The sequence below is a fragment of the Bos grunniens genome, chromosome 18 (assembly GCF_055505025.1).
Source record: "Bos grunniens cultivar Pamir isolate PY7600 chromosome 18, Bosgru_T2T1.0, whole genome shotgun sequence".
Taxonomy (NCBI): domain Eukaryota; kingdom Metazoa; phylum Chordata; class Mammalia; order Artiodactyla; family Bovidae; genus Bos; species Bos grunniens.
In genome coordinates this window covers 44,936,538-44,959,081 of record NC_141182.1, presented here as the reverse complement: position 1 = coordinate 44,959,081, position 22,544 = coordinate 44,936,538, and the positions used below count along the sequence as shown (strand labels likewise).

Here is a 22,544-nt window from a genome sequence, read left to right as displayed (position 1 = left end):
CGGCAGGCCCTCCCCATCCCCAGTAGCACTTCTGCGCAGGCCAGATGGGCCCTACCTTGGTGGATGAGCTGGTAGAAGGCGTGCTGGCCATTGGTCCCTGGCTCCCCCCACACAATGGGGCCCGTCTGGTAGTTCACGCGGGTGCCAGACTTGGTGATGTACTTCCCATTGGACTCCATGTCACCCTGGAACAGGGCCAGAAACCCAGCCCTCGATCTGCAAGTCTTGCTCTTCACACACCATCCCCAAAACCTGCCTGGGACACACCAGGCGTGCCTGCTCTGCCCCGTGAGATATCCACAGGCACGATCCTTTTACGTCCTCACCTGGGAGGGCAGAGGTCACAAGCATTTTGCCTCTGACCCATGACCAGGAGAAGGTAGGAATGGAGGTCCAGGGAGGACCCATGACCAGGGGAAGGCAGGTATGGCAGTACAGGGAGGACCTTCCTAAGAGCAGAAACTGGTCACAAAATCTTTAAGTGATTTCTTAAGGCAGGCTGGGGTCCAGGCTGTACTGCATTTGAGGGCCATCCCCCCAACCAGACTCTGGTCTTGGGGGGGCCTCAGCCCCTCCTCCAGTCACAGAATCTGCTGCTTCAAGGGGGCTGTGGAGATTCCAGGGGCAGAGGGCTGTGAGGGGCCCAAAGAGGCACCACAGACTGGGTGTAAACTTGCTTTTCTGGAGGGAGACAAAGGCAGTGCAAACTACGGGGGTCCCAGGCTATGGCCCCAGCCTAACAGGTGATGTCCAAGAAAGAAGTGACCCGGGTGAGGCATATGCCCTGAGTCACGCCAGAGCCTGACCAGCCACGACGCCATGACAGCCAGTCATGCCCCTCCCATGGTAGCCCAACTTGACTGACATGGATCCTGGTTACGGAGATTCACCATGAGAGGGGGAGCACAGGTGGGCCTTGGACATGCCTGAGGCTAACAGGGGGAAAGGCCCTAGGAGGAGAAGTAACCTGGGCTCAGGGGGCCCCTGACCCAAAGCCTGGCTTGGCAGCTGGTACCTGCTGGAAGTAGGCAGCAAAGCGGTGCAGGTACTGATCATAGGGCAGCATGGCGTGCGTCTCACACCCAAAGCAGTTGATGTACCATATGCCCAGCAGAGCCAGCAGCACCGGGGCGTTCTTCTCCAGGGGCGTTGTGCGGAAGTGCTGGTCCTGCAAGGAGACCAGGGTGGACAGGGGCTCAGCAGCTGCTGAGGGGGAGGGAGCTGCACCAACCAACATGTCTCTGGCCGGTGCCTGCTGGAGAACTCGGGCCTCAGCACTTACCATCCAGTGAGCTCCTGAGAGCAGCTGCTCGAAGTTGTCAAATCCTGCAACACAAAAGCCGCATCAATAGAAATGATCGTGCCCTGTGCCTCCACCTCATGCGAAGAGTTGACTCATTGGAAAGACTCTGATGCTGGGAGGGATTGGGGGCAGGAGGAGAAGGGGACGACAGAGGATGAGATGGCTGGATGGCATCACCGACTCGATGGACGTGAGTCTGAGTGAACTCCGGGAGTTGGTGTTGGACAGGGAGGCCTGGCGTGCTCTGATTCATGGGGTCACAAAGAGTCGGACACGACTGAGTGACTAAACTGAACTGAACTGAACTGTGCCTCCAGGCCATGGACACAGCTTCTTCTAGAACCAGGAGAAGGCTGGAGGGGGAGCCAGAAGCAACAGGATCTGGGAGGACGAAGGCCTGTGGAAAGCCTGTCTAATCAGAGTCAGTCCTGAGCTCAAAGGCAGCTGTAACTCCACCTGGCACGGGGAATGAGACAGACCACAGTTGTGAGGGGCAGGGAGAAAGGCCAACCTGCAAATACCAAGGGTCACTCGGCCTTTCCCATCTGACCTGGGAGAAAGGGTCCCATCAAGGGCAGAGAAGCCAGCAGCCTGAGGGAACAAGAGGGCATCTGGGGACATGAGCCCCCACCCCTACCTCAGACTGCAGCATCGTCTCCCAAGACAGAGACATAAAACACACACACTCACCCACGTGCAGGGCAATGGAGAGTCCGATGGCTGACCACAGCGAGTAGCGGCCTCCCACCCACTAGAAGAGACAGGAAAAGGCACTGAGGAGAGGTTAGCACACCCCGCCCCCCCTCCCTCCTGCCAGGAAACTTGTCCCCAGGAGCCATGCTCTTCTACAGGTGCAGTCCCAAGGGCCTGGCCCAACCCACCTCTGAGAAGCAAGACAGCAAGCCGGGTGCTGGCAGCTGTTGGGCTGACCAACAGCACTAACTACACATGGACTGGCCAGAGCCACAGACTCGACCCGAGACCTTACTGTGGCTGGTCCGGCCTCCCCCCAGACACTGCCAGACCCAGCCCTCATACCTGAGCAAGGTCTGCCCTCCCCAGACACCGACAGACCTGGGCCTCATACCTGAACCAGCTCCAGCCTCCTCAGACACCGACAGACCCGGGCCTCATACCTGCACAGGATCGGCCTCACCAAACAAACAGATCCAGGCCTCCATACCTGCACCAGGTCTGGGCTCACCAGACACTGACAGACCTGGGCCTCATACCTGCACAGGTCCGGCCTCCCCAGACACCAACAGACCCGGGCCTCATACCTGAACCAGCTCCAGCCTCCTCAGACACCGACAGACCCGGGCCTCATACCTGCACAGGATCGGCCTCACCAAACAAACAGATCCAGGCCTCCATACCTGCACCAGGTCTGGGCTCACCAGACACTGACAGACCTGGGCCTCATACCTGCACAGGTCCGGCCTCCCCAGACACCAACAGACCCGGGCCTCATACCTGAACCAGCTCCAGCCTCCTCAAGACACCGACAGACCCGGGCCTCATACCTGCACAGGATCGGCCTCACCAAACAAACAGATCCAGGCCTCCATACCTGCACCAGGTCTAGCCTCACCAGACACTGACAGACCCAGGCCTCATACCTACACAGGATCGGCTCCCCTAGACACCGACAGACCCAGGCCTCATACCTGCACAGGTCCAGCCTCCTCAGACACCGACAGACCCGGGCCTCATACCTGCACAGGATTGGCCTCCTCAGACACCGACAGACCCGGGCCTCATACCTGAACCAGCTCCAGCCTCCTCAGACACCGACAGATCTGGGCTTCATAGCTGCACCAGGTCCGGCCAGCCTCCCTAGACATAGACAGACCCAGGCCTCATACCTGCACAGGATCGGCCTCCCTAGACACTGAAAGACCCAGGCCTCATACCTGCACAGAATTGGCCTCCCTAGACACCGACAGACCCAGGCCTCATACCTGCACAGGTCTGGCCTCCTCAGACACCGACAGACCCGGGCCTCATACCTGAACCAGCTCCAGCCTCCTCAGATGCAACAGACCCAAGGCCTCATACCTGCACAGGTCCGCCTCCTCAGACACCGACAGACCCAGGGCCTCATACCTGCACAGGTCCGGCCTCCTCAGACACCGACAGACCCAGGGCCTCATACCTGCACAGGTCCAGCCTCCTCAGACACCAACAGACCCGGGCCTCATACCTGCACAGGTCCGGCCTCCTCAGACACCGACAGACCCAGGGCCTCATACCTGCACAGGTCTGGCCTCACCAGACACCGACAGACCCAGCGCCTCATAGTTGAGCCAGGTCTGGCCTCCTCAGATGCCAACAGACCCAGGGCCTCATACCTGCACAGGTCTGGCCTCACCAGACACCGACAGACCCAGGGCCTCATAGTTGAGCCAGGTCTGGCCTCCTCAGACACCAGCAGATCCAGTGCCGAGCCCACCTCCTTGGACACTGACAAATCAGAACCCCATACCTGTGTCTAGTCATGCCTCCTAGGACATCAACAGAACCAGTGACTCATACCTGTGTCCAGCCTCCGTAAACACTAACAGACCCAGCACCTTCTACCTGTGTCCACGCTTCCCTGAACAATGAAAAACCCAGCACCTCCTACCTGACTGTGGCCCTGCTCCTCAGGCCCAATGCCTCATACCTGGGTCTGGCCTTGACTCTTCTGACAGGAGATCCAGTGCCTTGTACCTGAGCCCATCCCCGACTCCCAGGCTGTACTGACAGACACAGCTCCTACCTGTGCCAGCCCTGGTTCCTGGGACACTGACAGGCCCAGCAGTTCATACCTGGGCTTGACTGATCTTCAGCCTCAGCCCAAGCCAGACCGAGACCTACCATCCACACTGTGTCCTCCCATGCCACACTGCAGATTCCACTTTGTATCATCGGAATCCTCAGAGCTCCAATCACATCTTCCTAACAACTATTTATGGAGTACCCACCAAGTTCCTAGCATAGGCAATGCCAACAATCCATGGGGGTGAAAGATATAAATGAAACAACCAATAATGAAATGCCAATAAATGTGAAAATGAGATAAAGTGCTTAGAAGACAGGAATACAGTACTGAAACCAATAATGAAAGGACTCTGAAGGTGCTTCAGCCTGGATGTGAAGAATGGGCAAGTACTACTCAGGGAAGCACAGAGGGAGGAGGATTCCGGGAGCAAGAACAGCAAATGCAAAGCTTCTGTGGCAAGAACAGCCTTTCTCAACAGTGAGAGAATTAAGCCCCACAGAAAATGCTTTGAATGACTTAGTTTCTCCATACTCCCAAGGTTGATCCAAGGCTAGCATCCTTCCAGATGCAAAAGAGAGGTGCTAATTCATTATATCCAATGGCTGCCCTGGGGCATTAGGATTTAATTAGGATTTAATTCTCTCCTGAAAGGCTGGGCAGGAAAACGGGCAGCACAATTTTGAAGATGAAGAAAGGAGTCATAAACTGGTGGGCAGAAACGGAGAGGCAAGGATGGAGAACCAAGAAGTCTGTAGGTGAGGTGAGAAGGGAAGCAGGAAACCACACGGGAGCCCCAGTGGTCGTCCAAAGAGTGACGTTTCCCTGGAAGGGGGTGGTGCGGATGCATAGCACTGATTCAGGATGTTAATTAAACAGGATGAATTGGCACAATGAGAGGATCAAGAGTGAGAGGATCAGACGTTTCAGCTTGGGTAATAAAGATGAGTATGACGGGGTTCTTTACTTAGAAAGGCTCTGGGTTTGGGGGAACCTGACCTGACAGTCACAGTCCCACAGACCACACTATGCCTGACGGAGGCTCTCAGATCTCACCCAATAGACTCAAACCCAGAAACTGGACTGAATAGACGGCCAGGGCTCAGACTGACAGATTCCAGGCTGCTGACCTTGGCTGAGGGCAGGATCTCAGACCTGAATTTTGTTTTGGGAAGAGCCCAGCAAAGCCAGTATCTGATTTGAGCCTCTGAAACGTCAAGCTGCAGACACAGATCGCTAGACCTCACCTTTACCTGCAGCGAGTGCAGAACACACCTTAAAGATGTAGCACCTCAGTCAGTTCTAAGTTCTGAGCCTCACAAGCCTCAGATCTCACTTTCTCCAACCAGGTATAATCCAATCTCTTTCCATACTTGGTTAGTTCAGACCCTGCCAACCAGACCCCAATGTGACAGACTACACCCCGGACTGGTTACAGATCCCCTGGCCTCCACAACACTGCCCATCACACTGGACCAGGGTGCTAAGGACAGGTGGCTGATGTGGCTCAGCATATTCTACCTCTCCTACCTGAACCCAAGGGCTCCACAGACCTCCCCAGGCAGACCTAGGTATACATACCTACGATCACTCTGGCTTTCCCTCGATGACAGTCCACACTACCCACTTAAGTGTCCTGATCGATCCTACCGTTGGGGGTCCCACCTGTGTCTGAGTCACCTTCTCAGGCCTTACCAATCACACCAATTATGTATTTCTGGGCTAGATCTTGCCCCATTCATTTCATCTAACAAGTCCAGGGATGCCAACTTGTACCTGAACCCTGGGGGCAAAAACCCACCTAAGATCATGTTTATATACCTCTGCCCATGTGACCCTGATCCTTAGGCCTTCTCAGGACTACACTTGGCAGACCAGCTTTGCCTTCCTGCCTCTGACCTGGGCTCCTGAGAACACACTTGCTGGGCCAGCTCTGCCTACCTGTACATGACCCTGGATCCTCTGATCATACCTAGTGGACCAGCTCTGCATACATGTACATGACCCTAGATCAGACCATACCTAGGGGACCAGCTCTGCCTGCATGTATGCGACCCTGGCTTCATGTGCAGTACCTAATGGACTAGCTCTGCCTACCTGTACGTTACCCTGGACCTTCAGACCCTACCTGGCAGACCAACTTTACCCACCTGTACCTGACCCTGGCTCCTCGTGCTGTGCCTTGTGAACCAGTTCTGCTTACCTGGGTTTAACTCGGAGTCCTCAGGTCATACCGACGACAATTCTGCCTACCTGAATGTGACCCTGTCTCCTCAGACCACACTTAGTAGACCACCTCCGCCTATACGAACTTTACCCTGGATCCAGTCTATACCTGGCCCATGAGCTCTGCCTACCTATACGTGACCCTGGGTCCTCAGATTGCACTTGGTAGACCAGTTCGGCTTACCTGTACTTGACCCTGGTTCATCAGACCACGTCTTATGGACCAGCTCTGCCTACCTGTACATAACCCTGAGTCCGCACCTGGTGGGCCACCTCTTCCTACCTGTACTTGACCCTGGCTCCTTTTGCCATACCTACCAACCAGATTTGCCTACCTGCCTCTGACCCAGGCCCCTCAGAACACACTTGCTGAGCCAGCTCTGCCTACCTGTACATGCCCCTGGACTGTCAGACCATGTCTAGGGAACCAGGTTTCATGTGCTATACCCAATGGACCAGTTCTGCCTACCTGGATACTACCTGGACCTTCAGATCACACCTGACAGCTCAGCTTTGCCTACCTGTGCTTGACCCTGGCTCCTCAGACCATACATTATGAACCAGTTGCACCCACCTGTACATGACCTTGGCTCCTTGTGCTACCAAGTGGACCAGCTCTGCTTACCTGGGCTTAACCCTGGATCCTCAGACCATACCTAGCAGACCAGTTCTACCCACCTGACCATGACCCTGGCTCCTCAGACCACATCTTATAAACCAGCTTTGCCTACCTGTACGTGACCCTGGGTTCTGAGGCTGTACCAAGCGGGCCAGCTCTATCTCCCTGTACTTGACCCTGGCTCCTTGTGCAAACCAGCTCAGCTTACCTGCGAGTGACTCCACCTCCTCAGATCTTACCTAGTGGATTAGCTCTGCCTACCTGTGCTTGATTCCGGGTCCTCAGACCATACCCAGCAGAACAGTTCTGCCTACCTGTCCGTGACACCAGCTTCTTATGCTGTACCCAGCAGACCAGCTTTGCCTACCTGCCTCTGGCCCAGGCTCCTCAGACCACATCTAACCAGATACCTCTGCCTACCTGTACACAACCCTGGGCAGACCATGCCTGACGGACCAGTTCTGCCTACCTGTACGTGACCCTGAGCCTTTGTGCTGTACCTAGCGGACCAGCTCTGCTCACCTGTGCACTTGACCCTGGCTCCTTGTGATACACCGTGTGGGCCTACCTGTGCTTGAGTCCTCAGGCCATATCTAGCAGACAGTTCTGCCTACCTGTACATGACCCTGGATCCTCAGACTGCACTTGGCGGACCAGCTCTGCTTACCTGTACACAATTCTGGACTCTCAGACCATACCTGGCAGACCAACTCTGCCTACCTGTGCTTGACCCTGGATCCTCAGACCATTCCAAACAGACCAGGCTCTGCCTACCTGTATGCCCCTGGTTCCTCAGGCTGCACCGTGTGGGCCACCTCTACCTACCTGTTCTCAACCCTGGCCCCTTGTGCTGTACCTGTGCTCTCACCTGTGCTTGACTCAATCCTTGGACTATACTTAGTGGACGAGTTCTACCTACCTGTGCTTGGCCCTGGATCACTGGACCATACCTACCCATACCCTACCTGCCTACTTGTTCACGACCCTGGACCTTCAGGCCACACCTAGACCACATCTACCTACCTGTTCTTGACCCTGGCTCCTTGTGCAAACCAGCGCTGCTTACCTGTGCACGACTCGATCTCCTCAGACCTTCTGCCTACCTGCGCTTGATTCCAGGTCCTGAGACCATGCCCAATGGGACAGTTCTGCCCACCTGTACCAGACCCTGGCTTCTTACAGTGTACCTAGCACAGGCTTTGCCTACCTGTGATTGACTTCAGTCCCCAAACCATACTGAGCAAATAGCTCTGCCTACCTGCACATGACCCTGGGTCCTCAAACTACACCTACCCAGCCAGCTCTTCCTACCTGCACATGACCCTGGGTCCTCAGACCATACATTACGGACCAGCTCCGCCTACCTGTAGTTGACCCTGAGTCCTCAGATCATACCCAATGAACCAGTTCCGCCCACCTGTACATGACCCTGGCTCCTTGTACTGTACCTAGCAGACCAGCTCTACTTACCTGTGCTCAACTCTGAGTCCTCAGACCATACCCAACAGAACAGTTCTGCCTACCTGTACACTCCCCTGGACCTTCAGTCCTTATCTGGCAGACTAGCTTGGCCGACCTGTATATGACCCGGATCCTCAGACCATGCCCAGCAGACCAATTCTGTCTACTTGTTAATGACTCTGGCACCTTACACACTGTACCTAGTGGACCAGCTCTGCTTATCTGTGCTTGACTCTGGTTCTTCTTGACGTGTGACCGTCAAGTTCACATGTCAAGTTCTACCGACCTGAGTCAGTTCTACCGACCTGAGATTGACCCTGGTTCCCGAGCCTGCAGCTGGACAACCTTGCCTCTACCTACCTGTGCATGACCTTGGGTCTTTCAGCTGCACATGGTGAGCCACCTCTGGCTACCTGTGCTTGTTCCTGGCTCCTGAGGCTGCTCCTGACAGGCTAGCTCTGCCCCAGTTCAGCTCGCCAGAGGTCATCTAAGACATTCGGTTCTTTCCCAGACTTACCTGTGACTTTTGAGATTTCACTGGACCGACCCAGTTTCCTAAACTTGTTCCACAGACTTTACCTGACAAACTCTATTCTACTCACCTGTGCTTAACTCACCCTGTGAGACCCAAGAATAAAACCTGTCCCCTATGCAGACTCCAGAGATCTTACCTGAGAAACTCAATTCCACATACCTGCATCCGGGCACAACTCATCATCATGAGACATCTGCCAAGAAGCAGTTCTGCCTACCTATCTTGACCTTACCTGGGAGATCCAGCTCTATTCATCTGGGCCCAATCCCAGCTCCTGAGATCTCACCTGAGACACCTCCCTCTATCCACCTGTCTTCACTGTATATCCTCAGAGATCATCTAAGAAATCCAGTTCTTTCTAGATAAGCCTAACTCTGGCTCCTCAGGCCTCACTTGACAGATCTACCTACTTGTTCCTGACCTCAACTATGGGACAGAATTTAATGAACCCAAACATGGCTTTTCAGCCTACTTCCAGCTTGCCTCTGGCTTACAGACTTAACCTGAAAAACTCAGTTCTATCTACCTGCACTGAACCTCAGCTCCTCAGATTCAGAGTACAAGCCAGGGACTAACCTCAACAGCTCAGACCTCACCTGTTCAGGAACCAGGAGTACAAGCCTGTCTCTCGCCTCAACTCCTTCAACCTTACCTGACATACCTGCTTTGCACCTGAGACAGACACAGAATTGCCGAACCTTCCAGATGGATGGATGCAGTGCTCCATCTCCTTGCCTGACTCCAGGTTTTCAATCTTTTCCCAGGGGCCCCTGGGCCATTGCCCTGAGTCACCAGAACTGCTCGGACAACAACTGAGGACACAGTTCTGACCTGGACCCAATCGTGGATTTCTAAGCCCACCTGTCAGACTCAGCTCTGTCTCTGACTATCTTTGGCTCCAGTGTCCTTATCTGACCAACCCACTTCTGCCCAGATATTGTCTAATCTCAGTTCCTCGGGTCTCCCCAAGATACCGAGTTATATACACCTCGTCTGATTCTAGCTTATGAGACCTCAAACAGATGTAGCTTTACAGATGACCCCTAGCAGACCCCTCTGTACAAACCTAACCTGAAGACTTTTCCCGGAGACCTGACAGATTCCTGGCTGCTTGCCGTGGCCCGAGGGAAGCCTGGTGAGAGTCCACTGGTGCCAAACAGGGTCTGAGTGACTTGTGCCTCTGACACTTCTAGAGACCTTTGTCTACCATTAGCCTCTCCCACCACATCTTAGTGACGCAGCTCCTCAGCAGTTCACTTGTCTTCACCTGTCCCAACTCTCCAGTCCTTACCTTTGATAACCAGGTACATTCCTACCATTCCCTCATCTGGGCACCTCAAACCCTACCCCAGCCAGACCCCAATGCCACTGACACGTCCTGGGCTGGTCATGCGACCCGAGAGGCCTCGACAACACCCTGAGCTCTGCCTGTCTCACTGGGTCAGGATGCTGAGAACCCAGAGGCTCACCTGGCTCAGGGGACTTTTCCATGTTTGTCTCGTCTGAGTTCTAACAGCCTCGCTTGAGTGATCAGCCATCCAGTACCTGAGGCTCACTCTTCAGAGCCAGTCAGAGAGATCCCACTATATACACCCATCCTGAGCTCACAGACCCAGGTCTAAGTACCCGTCCATAATTTTGGCTTCTCAGACGCCACTTGACAGAATAAACATCTGAATTCTTCCAGAATCTCCCCTGTACCTTTACCCATCCTGGGGCTGCCTCTTCAGACATCACGTGCACCTGTCCTGGCTCCTCTTCAGACAGCAACAGCCAAAATGAGCCCCCCAATATGTGCTGACTCTGGCTGAGCCCTGACAGTCCCCCCAGTTTACCACCTCACCTCTGCCTAAGCCCGACACTCAAGGATGCCCCATGGACCCTGGACCATGGCTGCACCCCCTGGACAGCTGAGCAGTCCTCACCACTTACGCCAGACTGAACTCTTCCGATCTTACCTCAGAGCCAGCACAATATCCCTGTATCTATTCTGATGATTCTCTCTCACCTGAGAGACCCTAGGTCCAGAAACTTCACCTGTCCCTGGCTCCTCAGGTGTCACCTTCTCAATTCAGCAATATACATGCAGGTCCCTCCAGCTATGTCTGGCCTGGCCCGAGGCCTCTACTGTGCCCACTCGAGGCACTTGGACCTCACTAGCCAGTCCTAGCTCCATGTTCCTGTGTTCTTGGGCCTTACCTGGGAGACCCAGGTCTCTGTTTAAGCCACACTTCAACTCATCTCTTCAGACTGGGTGGTTACAGGCAGTGAAAACCCAGGCTGGGACACAGCCCTGCTCTGCCGGACTCCTTGGCTCACGGGAGCCCCTGCACGGCCCTGACCACCACCTGCTCAGGCTCGAGATCCCAGGGAGGAGGAAGAGGATGGCGCCCCTTCCTGTCTCAGGCATGCATGCAGGAGGAAGGCGCCCCTTCCTGTTTCAGGCATGCATGCATTTGTTAGCAGCTGCACAGTCTCTCTCGACCGGGGCTCCTCATCTGAGCCATGAGACGCAGACAAGGATCTGAGTGACTCTTCTCAATTCTTCCAAGGATGGTACATAACTAGTCCCATTCTGGAAAGAAGTTAACTCATTACACACAAGAGACATCTTAGGGTACGAGGGCTAAATTCTCTCCCAGACTCCAAGGCCTTTATAGCTTTCAAAGGAGGTTACATCTTCGGATGCTGCCACTCAGCAGAGAGCTTGCGGTATAAGGGCTTGGAATCGGCCCCAGGGCGAAATCCCTAGATTAGAGGATGCTCTCTTAGGTACACCTGCCAAGGTCATGTGTTAGAGTCACACCCACTGCACCCACACCACTCCCTGCACTGCATCCCTGCATCCCAAGCCTGCCTGCATTCTGCCGCCAGAGCCTTTCCTACACCACGGCTGCACTCAGGCCAGCCGCAGAGACAATTCTGGCTCACTGCTTGGCACGCATGGTGGCTTCAGCAGAGATGAGCCTGTGGGACCACTCGTGGCTAGACTGGCCCACAGCTCTGCCCCCCAGCAGTGCTGGCTCTGCAAGCTGCCCAGCGGGGCCCCACCCAGCCCCAGGCCTGGCACCTCCTCTCTGCCACCTCCAGCTGCCCCTGCAGCTCCTTTCCAGGCCTGCCCAGTCATACTCCTGCCTTGCCCTGCCCCTTGGCCTTTACAGATTGCGGCTGTGGTTCAGAGAAAGGTCATCACTGAGAATAACTCACAACCTCAGCTCACCGAGGGGGATGGGGGTGGCTCCGGTTACCCCACTGTGGGTGCTACTGCAGGCACCCAGGGGGGTGTCACCCTGGCCCTGAAAGCCGCCCTCGGTGGGAGGGGGGCCATATCCTGACTGAGCGAAGCTGCTCCTGCTCCCTGAGGACTTCCTGGCCTGTCCCAAAGCCAGGCATACAGCAGGTGCTCAATAAACGTTGACCTGACTCCATGGGCCCCTCATCTGTGGCTTGACTTAGCAAAGGACATAATTCACCCACCACAGGCAAGTGCCATTACTTACATCCCAGAACTCGAACATGTTTTGAGGATCAATTCCAAACTCCTTCACTTTGGCCTAAAAAGGGGCAAAGGGAGAAAGAAAGAAGAAGCCGGGATTAGCTGCACGAGAACCTGCAGGCATGAGGAGTCATGCTGTCCAAACTTTAGGAGCAACACACCTTCCACAGAGCCCTCACTGGGGTGGGGCTGGAGCCACCTCTGAGCCCAGGGCAGCACCAGGAGACGCCCACCCCAGAATCAGATGTCCAGCCAGCTCACACCCAGCACATCGGTGGCCTGGTACTGGCCAAGCCCTCCTGCTGAAGGGGAGCTGCACACTCACTGCAAGGACCTGGCCCCCACACTGCTCTGCAAGAGCCACCGCCCAGACCCAATCCCCGGGACTTCTGGGAAACCAGGCCCCGGGCTGGAACCCGAGCACAGGCAGGGGCCACCTCCCAGGCCGGGGAACAGACAACCTGGACACCTGCCCAGCCCTTCCGATACTGGGATGGTGACCGAACCCCAGGAAGCCTTCAGGGGACGACCAATCTTATTCTATCCTCTACACAGACAGGGTCAGCAGCCCCCTCCCTAGACCCCACAGGAGACGCCCTACTGACCAGCTCTACCTGCAAGAGGCGGACAGCTGTGCTGTTTGGCCAGCCCTAAGATGTCCTTCAGTCTCCTCTCATAGGCAGGTCAGCACTGGAGGCATGGGTGGGGGTGGCACGGAAGGAGTGGGAGTCCAGAGAACCTGGGTGTGGTTCCAGTTCAGACCGCCCAACACAAGGCCCGCCACATAGCCAGTGTTCAACCAGGTTTGCCTTTCTTTTGATTCCGGGAGCGAAGCCCCAACTCCCACAGGCCTGCCCCCACCCCTACCTTGCACAACCTGGGGCCAGGAGGAGCTGGCACATGGGTAACCACGTTCTAATCCTTACATCACTGACTCATACAATCACTGGGCAAACTCGCATCCCTTCACTGGGCTTAACTAACATCCTTACATGAGAAATAAGCCTGGCATGCACAGTCCATGGGGTCGCAAGAGTTGGACATGACTTGGCGACTGAACAACCACCACCCGACCCGTACCTGGCACATCTCGTCTAGGGAGAGGCCAGTGTCAGAGGCCAAGGGAGGTCACACGTGTGGAATGTTGTGGTTATCAGTCAGGCCCCGGGGAACGGGTGGGGTTAATGTGATCCCACTGACTGCAAGCCCCTCATGGAGCAGCAGCAGTTCAAAGTGGCAAGTATGGCTTGCAATTCACATCCCCCATAGGCAAGCAATCCTTCTTGGCTGAGCCAAGATCCCTGACGCTGTCAGCACATGTCAGCTCATGTACTTGGAAAGGCCATGACCCTGACCTGGCCAGGGCCCCAACCCAGGGTGGTGGTACAGGAACCCCTGTGGGCACTTACAGTGTTGGTAGACAGGGCAACAAAGTGTTTCGCAACTGCAGAAGGCTGCAAGAGATAAGCCAAGTTAGACCATACTCACCCTGGGAACCACCCCCAGGGACAGTGACCCTCCTGCCTCCGGAGAAACCCAGGCCCTGGGTGGGGCCCACCGCCCCCAGTACTCGATTCTGAGGCTGCTGGAGGAGGCCCAAATCAAGGCAGAATAGGCAGAGGGGTCAGAGGCTGGCTGGCCCATCCTACCTCATGGGCACACGAGGCCCATGGTGCCTCCCCTGTAAACTTGGCAGGGCCAGGGGCAGAGAGGCTCCACAGGGCCAGTAGCCTTAAAGAAAGGGCCCTCAGAAGTTAGAGCAGGGTCTGCACCTTGGGCTTGTCTGGGCTGGCAAAGTCAAGTATCTTAACCAGAAAGGCTGCCTCCTGCTGCCAACTTCAGGGGAAACAGGACTACAGGGCTGGGCAGACCCACTCTGTCCTTCCCCGCCTGCCCACTGCCCATGAGCACTCACATCCTTGGCCGACAGGAGAAACCACTCCTTCGCTGTCTCTGCGTTCGTGATGGTCTCCTGGGTAGTGAAGGTCTGCAGAGAGTACAGCAGTTGGTCCCCAGCTGATACAGTCCTGAGCCAGAGCTCAGCAGCGGAGGCCACATGGATGCCCAGTTATCACACGGAGCAGTGCATGCGGGTCAGTGAGTTGCTCCACGTCACCTCCGCCCACATGTCCTCAAAGCCCCAATTAGTGTGTATCTGGGGCAGAGGCCTGGAAGCAGCAGCGTCATTCTGTGATTCCAGAACTTCACAGAGGAACCACAGGTCAAAGGTTAGAACATCCGCCAGGATAGCTGCTGTGGCCTGGGGCTCCTTCAGCCCAGACCTGGCTGTATCTCAAAACCCAGATGGAATTATCCATAATATTTAATGTGCATGGATATGAGTAAACAGGGTATAAATGACAAAAAAGCAAAATGCTTATGTTATCTGGGCCTGGCTCTGGGATGAGAAAGGAGCAGACGTTAGGGACAAATCTCTGAGAGGATAGGAATGGTCCTGGGCTGAGCCCAGATTCAGCCAAGTGAGTGGGCATGGCCTCAGATAGAGGCACACGTGGACCAGTGTGGGCTTTCATCGGGTGAACTGTGTTGGCCACCAGATAAGGAACGGTCTGAGGGCAGCTGTGCCCACCTGAGCCACAGAGCACAGCTCATTCAGAGCAGGCGGGAGGGTCCAGTGTGCAGGGCGGCAGCAAAGCACCCACTCCCCCCAACCTCTGCTCCCACCCCAGCGCAACAGGGCTGGGAGACAGGCCGGGGCTGAAGCCCATACCTTGGAGGCAATGATAAAGAGAGAGGACTCGGGGTTCAGGGTGGCCAGCGTTTTGGCAATGTGAGTCCCGTCAATGTTGGAGACAAACCAGACCCGGGGACCTTCTGAAGAGTAGGGCTTGAGGGCTTCAGTCACCATGAGGGGTCCCTGTGGGGAGATGGAGCATCAGAAAACAAGATGCCACAAGTGGTGAGAACAGCCAGGTCCCATCTCTGGGGGAACCAAGGCCGGATGAGACCCCCTCCTCTATCCCAAGGCAGCCCTCTTCTTACCAGGTCAGAGCCGCCAATGCCGATGTTGATGACGTCCGTGATGGCCTTGCCCGAGTACCCTTTCCATTCACCACTCCGGACACGCTGGCACAGAGCAGGGAGATGTCATCAGCCCAAACCCCGGAGTATAAACCGCTGTTCAAAAGCATCATTACTTCTGTATCCTTACACCTTAGTTCCAACTTCCAGGCCCTCAGAGAGGCCTACTGAGACCGTAGTGTCACATTCCTGCCACACTCAGGCAGGGACTAGACCCTCATCATCAACTAGACCCTCGTCCACCACGAGTAAGGGTAGGAGGGAGGGGCGATATCCCCATCTCATAACCAGCAACGTTATCAGAATTTGCAAAAGCAGCATGAACTTCCAGCAGAACCTAACATGACAGAGGCCAAGAGATGTGAAATGCCAAGTACTATGACCAGTCTGAGCCAGGGACAGAACGAGACACGCAGCCAGCCTCCACGTGCTCCTAGGGAGTCTTGCCCGGCAGCCACACACTCTAGAGGCGTGGGTGCAGAGTGAGCCCTACAGAGGTGTGGGTGTCGTGAGCCCCCTGTGCTGCATAGGGCTGTGAATGTGAAAAGTGAAAGTGAAGTCGCTCAGTCGTGTCCGACTCTCTGCGACCTCATGGACTGTAGCCTACCAGGTTCTACCATCCGTGGGATTTTCCAGGCAAGAGCACTGGAGTGGGGTGCCATTTCCTTCTCCAGTATAGGGCTGTGAACCCACCGGAATACTGCAAAAGTGATGGAGCAGGACTTCAGAAGCCAGGTCATGACAGACCGCGCAGCTTCTGCCTCGCTCTCTCAGATCACTCACTTTGGGGAAACCATGTACGACGTTACAAGAAGACATGGTTGTGTGAAGAAGCCACTGTGGTGAGGAATGGTGGCCTTCTTACAAAAGCCAGTGCCAACTCACCACCCATGAGTAGGAACCACCTTGCAAGAGAATCCTCCAGAACCCTTCAGATAACTACAGCCCTGGCCAACATCTTGAGTACAACCCTCAAGAGAGACCTCCCCGCTTCCCCCGAAAACCAAGACCAACCAGTTAAGCTTGAGTTTCTGACCCATAGACACTGTGTGTGCGTGTATGCGTGCTAAGTTACTTCAGTCATGTGAGACTCTTTGCGACCCTATGGACTGTAGCCCACCAGGCTCCTCTGCTCATGGGATTCTCTAGGCAAGAATACAGGAGTGGGTTGCCGTGCCCTCCTCCAGGGGATCTTCCCAACCTAGGGATCCAACCCATGGCTCTTACTTTCCTACCCTGGCAGGTGGGTTCTTTACCACTAGCGCCACCTGGGAAGTCTCCATAGAAAATTCAAGATGGTGAATATTTACTGCTATTTTAAATCAAGTTTTGATGCAATCTGTTATATAATGAATAACTAATACAGATTTTGACACTAGAAGTAGGGTATTACCATAAAAAAATTTAGAAATATGGGTAAAAGCTAAAAGAGCCTTCAGGAGAGTTAATAAAAGCCTGGAAGAGACTGTTAGCAGAGGTTTAAAAGTCCTCGAGGGGGTTGCTGATGTAGATTTAAAGAAACAGGAGGAAAACATTATTGGGAATTGCAAGAAAATCCTTGTTATATAGTGAAAGAAGATTTAATAACAGTGTTGACTGCATTAATCGGGGGAGGGTGAAGTAGGGCTTCTCTGGTAGTCCAGTCGTTAAGAATCTGCCTGCCAATGCAGGGGACACTGGGTTCAGTCCTTGGTCAGGGAGGATTCCACATGCCGTGGGGTAACTAAGCCTGCGTGCCACAACTACTAAGCCCAAGCACCTAGAGCCCGTGCTCCACAAGACAGCCTCCCCTCACTGCAACTAGAGAAAACTCACACGTAGTAATAAGGACCCAGTGCAGCCAAAAATAATTAAGTAAATAATTTTTTTAAGTGGGGAAAGTAAAAGATGTATCCTATTATGATCTGGATGACCTAGCTACAGAGTTTTCAGGCTGTTACAAATTGCCTGGCTTCTTAGTGCTGACAGTAAAATGCAAGCAGAGAGAAATAAACTTAATGTACAACTTTTAAACAAAAAGAAGCCAGCAACTGCAGGATTTGAAAACTCCCAGCCTCTCTAGGCAGTGATTCCAAAATTAAGAGATGGATGTGGCAAAGATCACGTCCAAGGTACTGTAACAAAAACTTCAAAAGGTAAAACAGATTATGTAGCTGTAAAGCTTTTGTTAAGACCTCAGCGAGAATTAAGGTGGTTACAGAGAATATTCTGGCTGAAGATAAGGGTTCCAAAGACTTTAAGAGTACTATCTTTGTGGTCTGAGAAGTAATGGTAGAAATTATCTTGAAGAAGTTTGTGAATGTAGCTTTTGTCTAATGAAGTGACCAACCCCTCTCCCCACCCCAGTAAGCTTCACAGGAGACCAACAAAGTTTTTAAGATAATTGAACTGTCAGAAATATTACCAGTTTGGACTGAAAGGGACAGAGATGGTATAAAAGGAAAAAAATCTTTAAAAATCCACATTTCAAGGAATTCTCTGGCTGTCCAGTGGTTAGGACTTGGTGTTTTCATTGCCAGGGCCTAGGCTCAATCCCTGGTCAGGGAACTAAGATCCCACAAGCTGTGTGGCACAGCTAATAATTTTTTAAAGCCCACATTTCTTTTAAACTTTTTTTTTTAGCCACATTGCATGGCATGTGGGGTCTTAGTTCCCCAACCAGGGATCGAACCTGTGCCCCTTGCAGTGGAAGTGTGGAGTCTTCACCACTGGACCGGCAAGGAAGTCCCCCTCAAAACCCACATTTCTATAGGCAGTAAGCAGACTGAAAAAACTAGGCAGTTACAAACACAAACTACCTTTCATGGAAAAAAGATAACAGAGAGCAAAGCCAAAAGCCTTGAGGAATGAAGCCTTGAGTCCTAACCAAGCGTCTGGTGAATTTCAGAACTGCTCTGGACCTGGTGCTCTGTGACAACCTGGAGGGATGGAGTTCAAGAGGGACACATGTATGCCTATGGCTGATGCATGTTGATGTATGGCAGAGGCCATCACAAAACTGTAAAGTAATTATTTCCCAATTAAAATAAATAAAAAAGAACTGCTTTGGATCAATGATTCCTGTGTGCCTCCCACTTTCCTCCCTTTCTGCAAAGGAATTATCCTATATAGGTATCCTGTGCCTATCTCACCTGTATGTTGAGTGTGTGAGGGGAAAATAACTTGTCTATTTAATTCACATATCTTCAGATCGAAAGGAATTACATTTGAGTTATGTTAAAGAAAATACAGATATATCTGAACCTAAATTAGATGATGAAGTTCTTGACTTCTAACTGACATTGTAATCTGATAATGGCATTAAGAGAAAGAGAATGGGGTATTTTATTTTGCATGTGGAAGGAACAGGATGAATTCCTGGGAACTAGAAGGCAGACTATGGTAACCAACATCCAAGATAGTTCCCAGAGATCCTCACCTCCTGGCACTGCATTCACGATCTTGTGTAGTCCCTTCCCACTTTGATCAGAGTCAGAAAAGAAAGAGTAACTTCTAATGCTAGCTCAAGATAATAAAAGGCCTTGAGGCACTCTGCCTTGCTTTCTGTTGGAGCAATTGCTCTGGGAAAAATCAGCTACCTTGTCATGTTGCTGTTGTATAGTCGCTAACTTTTCAGATGCCATTTTCTCCTCCAGGGGATCTTCTTGACCCAGGATCAAACCCATGTCTTCTGCACTGGCAGATGGATTCTTTACCACTGACCCAACAGGGAAGCCCAAACCTTACTTCATGCATTTTAACCTTACTTTCATACTTTCTTCCCAAAGCAGCTGCTTTCCATACATCCATGATGGGATAAAATGGAGCTTAAAGCTCCATGCTAAATATATAATCATCAAGAAACAACTGCATGGTGTGTGTAAGTAAAATACAGATACTTTTCAAGAATGCTTCTGGAGACAAGAACACTGATCAAAAGCCCCTAAGAGTATAAAACTATACTAACAAGCTTACGAAATAACACTGTGGAGTTATTTTTTTTCACTCATAGAACTTTCATGGTCTTTTTCCTTTTAAACTTTTTCTTTATTATAGCAAAACAATGTTAGATTTCAGAAGGGAATAGGAATACTTATGGGCCTGCTAATATCTATAAAAGATACTACTATATTCACCTTTCAGAGGTTTCTAAAAAGTATGAAAGCAGCCAGGGTGTAACCATGCAAATACTCAATATAATGAGGACACCCAAATAGACTGTGGAGAGGTTCACAAGGTGAGGAACTAAAGCCTCCCAGAAATCAGCAATAACTGCTGGTGAAACATCTTGGGAGAAGATCTTCCAGCCCCCATCAAGCCCTCAGATGAATGTGACCTTGGGCCAACACCTTGACTAAAACCTTGTAAGACCAGAACTAGAACCAATCAACCGCAATGTTGACTGTTGTTTTCAGCTGCTAAATTCTGGAGTAATCTGTTACTCAGTGATAGGAAACTGATACACACGGCTTTCCCCAAACCAGTAAGACCCTGTAACTTTATTTCTTTCAGATAATAATCAACTGCCATGAGCACTTTTCCATCAACACAGAAAGAAAAATAAATTACTCAGCTTTTCAACCCTCAATCTCATCATCAGTTCTGTTAAAATATGGCATCCAAGAACGGAACCTTTGTGTATCTTTACTAGAACCATACATACCCTTTATTTGACCAGATGGTGTCTAACGAAACCCACCAGTTCTGTAACTTCCCTTTTTGACTTCACAGTATATCCTCAACAGAAGAGCAGGTCAATGCAGCTGTAGTTCCCTAATTACTAATGGTGCCCAGGACTACAGTATATGAACACACACTGATTTTAAATAAATAAGGGCAGGCTGTTTTCAGGTTTTGCCGGGACAATCAAGGTCACAGTGAACATTCTCACCCAATCTTGGTGAACTTTTGCGAGCACAGCCCTGAGGAGTGTTCCTCACCAGGGAAATGCTGCTATTCAGCAGCTTTTTTGTACTATAAATACCCATCAGTCTGAGTCAGGTACTCCAGCAGCCAGCTGTAAGGGAGGGTTCTCCTGCAAACAGCTTCCCAGACAACCAGTGCCACACACTTTCCACCTGGCATGCCTTTGCACACCAAGGTTGACCAAACAGAGCACCAGGCTTCATACAGAGCACAGCAGTTCTTGCGCTCACACCTGATAGCTGGAAACACCCTTTGTTGTTGTTGTTCAGTCACTAAATTGTGTCCCATTCTGTGACCCCACAGACTGCAGCATGCCAGGCTCCTCTGTCCCCCACTGTCTCCTGGAGTTTGCTCAGATTCGTGTCCATTGAGTTGGTGATGCTATCTAGCCATCTCATCCTCTGCCGCCTCCTTCTCCTCTTGCCTTCTCTATGACCCGTCTGACTTGGGTGGCCCTGCATGGCATGGCTCATAGCTTCACTGAGTTACAAAAGCCTCTTGACCACGACAAGGCTGTGATCCATGAAGAGGGGAAATGCCCTCCCCTCCACCCAAAGCCCATCACCAGCACCAACCACTATGAAGGGACATTCTGGAATTCAGATTCCAATCAGGATCCCAAGCCTTCCTCACCACGTGAAGTCCTACTTGGCTGCCTTTGCCTCTAGGATGGATGCCCAGATCACCTCCCACTATTTCAGTCAGAAGATGGCTCTCACCCAAAGTGACCAGACTTTGACCAGCCACACATGGTGGACACTGCTCCCAGGGAAAAGCTGACCAAAGCTTAGATTATCACTCCGAGAGCACGCATCATCCACACACAGACATGCACAGGCCTGCCCAAACAGTCCAGCCCACAGATATCACCCTTGCTCTATAGGCTTGAGGACATCCACGAATTCTTGCAGAACCATTCCTGGCGTAGACACTGAGGCAATGGCAATATATATGGGGAACTCTCCAGAAGGACTCTGAGGCAACCCCAACACCCACAGAGGAAAAGGAGGCACAGTTCTGTGCATTAATGCTGAAGCAGGGACAAGCTGCATGTGTGTGTACATGTGTGGGTATGTGTGCTTCAAAGAAGAGATGACAGACAAGCTAGTGCACGCTCGGGAAACCTGTGCAAGATTTAACAGTAAATAAAGACTGCCTCCGGAAATCTGGCAGGGGTGTGGTCAAGAAAATCCTAAGTTTTAAATTTTATCTAGTTCTAGACCAGGAAATAAGGATCCATGACTTAAGAGGTTACAAAAAGCAAGTCTTTCCCCCTCCAGAGGCCTCACTTTTCTTTTCAGATCTCTGTCCTGGCCAGATTGTCACCGTGAGCCCGCAGGTGTTACAGTTCAAGGAGGCTGCTCCACGGCTGCTAGTAGTGGTTTCCCCGAGAACAGGGTTAGGGGAATCCGTGCCTTAGCAGAGACCCCCATGGCCAGCAATCACACACACTGCCCCCACCTCAGGTTATTGAGAGCTGGGGTCCTCTCCAAGGAGAGTGGAAGGGCAGCCCATCGGGACCCCTAGATTCCCAAATACAAGCACACACATGGCTAGTGGGAAGTCCACCCATACCTGGCAGAAAGACTTCATCTTCTCCAGGACTCTGTTGACCTCTGGCATCACATCCTTACCATCCACCAAAATGGGTGCGTTTGATCGGTTCCGAAGGGCCACGTGCAGCACAGCCCGATCCTGAGGGCGAGAGTCAGTGTGTGAAGGTCCTCGCCCCGGTGCAGCCACACACCCAGCTGCACCCAATGGACATCCAGGCGCTAAGGTCTGTTAAGTGTCTGGACTCATACAGAGAACCCACTGTGTGTTCACGGAAGTAGGGACCACCCCCAGGATCCGGGGGAGAGGAGAAGCAAGGCAAGTGCCCCTTGCTTTATGTGCTGCGGACAGTCACAAGGGGAGAGACCAGAATGGGCCTAGGACAGGCCCCGATGACCCCCGGATGTTCAGGGCATGAAAAGTCGAGGAAAGCTGAATGGAGTGAGCGAAGGCAGACTGGTGGCAACACAGGCCAGAGACAAGCAGTAAGTGGCTGCAGAGGACCAACGCTCACGAAGCCCAGTCTCATCTACCTGGTAAAAAGTTCATGGTGCTTGTTGGCACCTTTTGAAAAGTGTCCCAGCCACTTGAAAGTGGAGCAAAGCAAGCAACTCAACCTTCCCTCACCAAGTGTTCCATCAC

At 52.6% G+C, this 22,544-nt stretch overlaps 1 protein-coding gene across 1 annotated transcript in view; it reads right to left on the bottom strand.

Moving 5' to 3' along the window:
- GPI (glucose-6-phosphate isomerase) overlaps window positions 1-22,544 on the bottom strand; it is a 28,307-nt gene that overhangs the window by 3,157 nt on the left and 2,606 nt on the right. The window contains exons 4-13 of the mRNA XM_086351784.1: window positions 21,924-22,043; window positions 15,405-15,488; window positions 15,133-15,279; window positions 14,317-14,388; window positions 13,811-13,855; window positions 12,406-12,459; window positions 1,994-2,054; window positions 1,283-1,326; window positions 1,016-1,168; window positions 56-185 (exon numbers count right to left, since the gene is read on the bottom strand). Of these exons, the coding sequence (XP_086207910.1) occupies window positions 56-185; window positions 1,016-1,168; window positions 1,283-1,326; window positions 1,994-2,054; window positions 12,406-12,459; window positions 13,811-13,855; window positions 14,317-14,388; window positions 15,133-15,279; window positions 15,405-15,488; window positions 21,924-22,043 (910 nt within the window). The remainder of the gene's footprint in view (window positions 1-55; window positions 186-1,015; window positions 1,169-1,282; window positions 1,327-1,993; window positions 2,055-12,405; window positions 12,460-13,810; window positions 13,856-14,316; window positions 14,389-15,132; window positions 15,280-15,404; window positions 15,489-21,923; window positions 22,044-22,544) is intronic.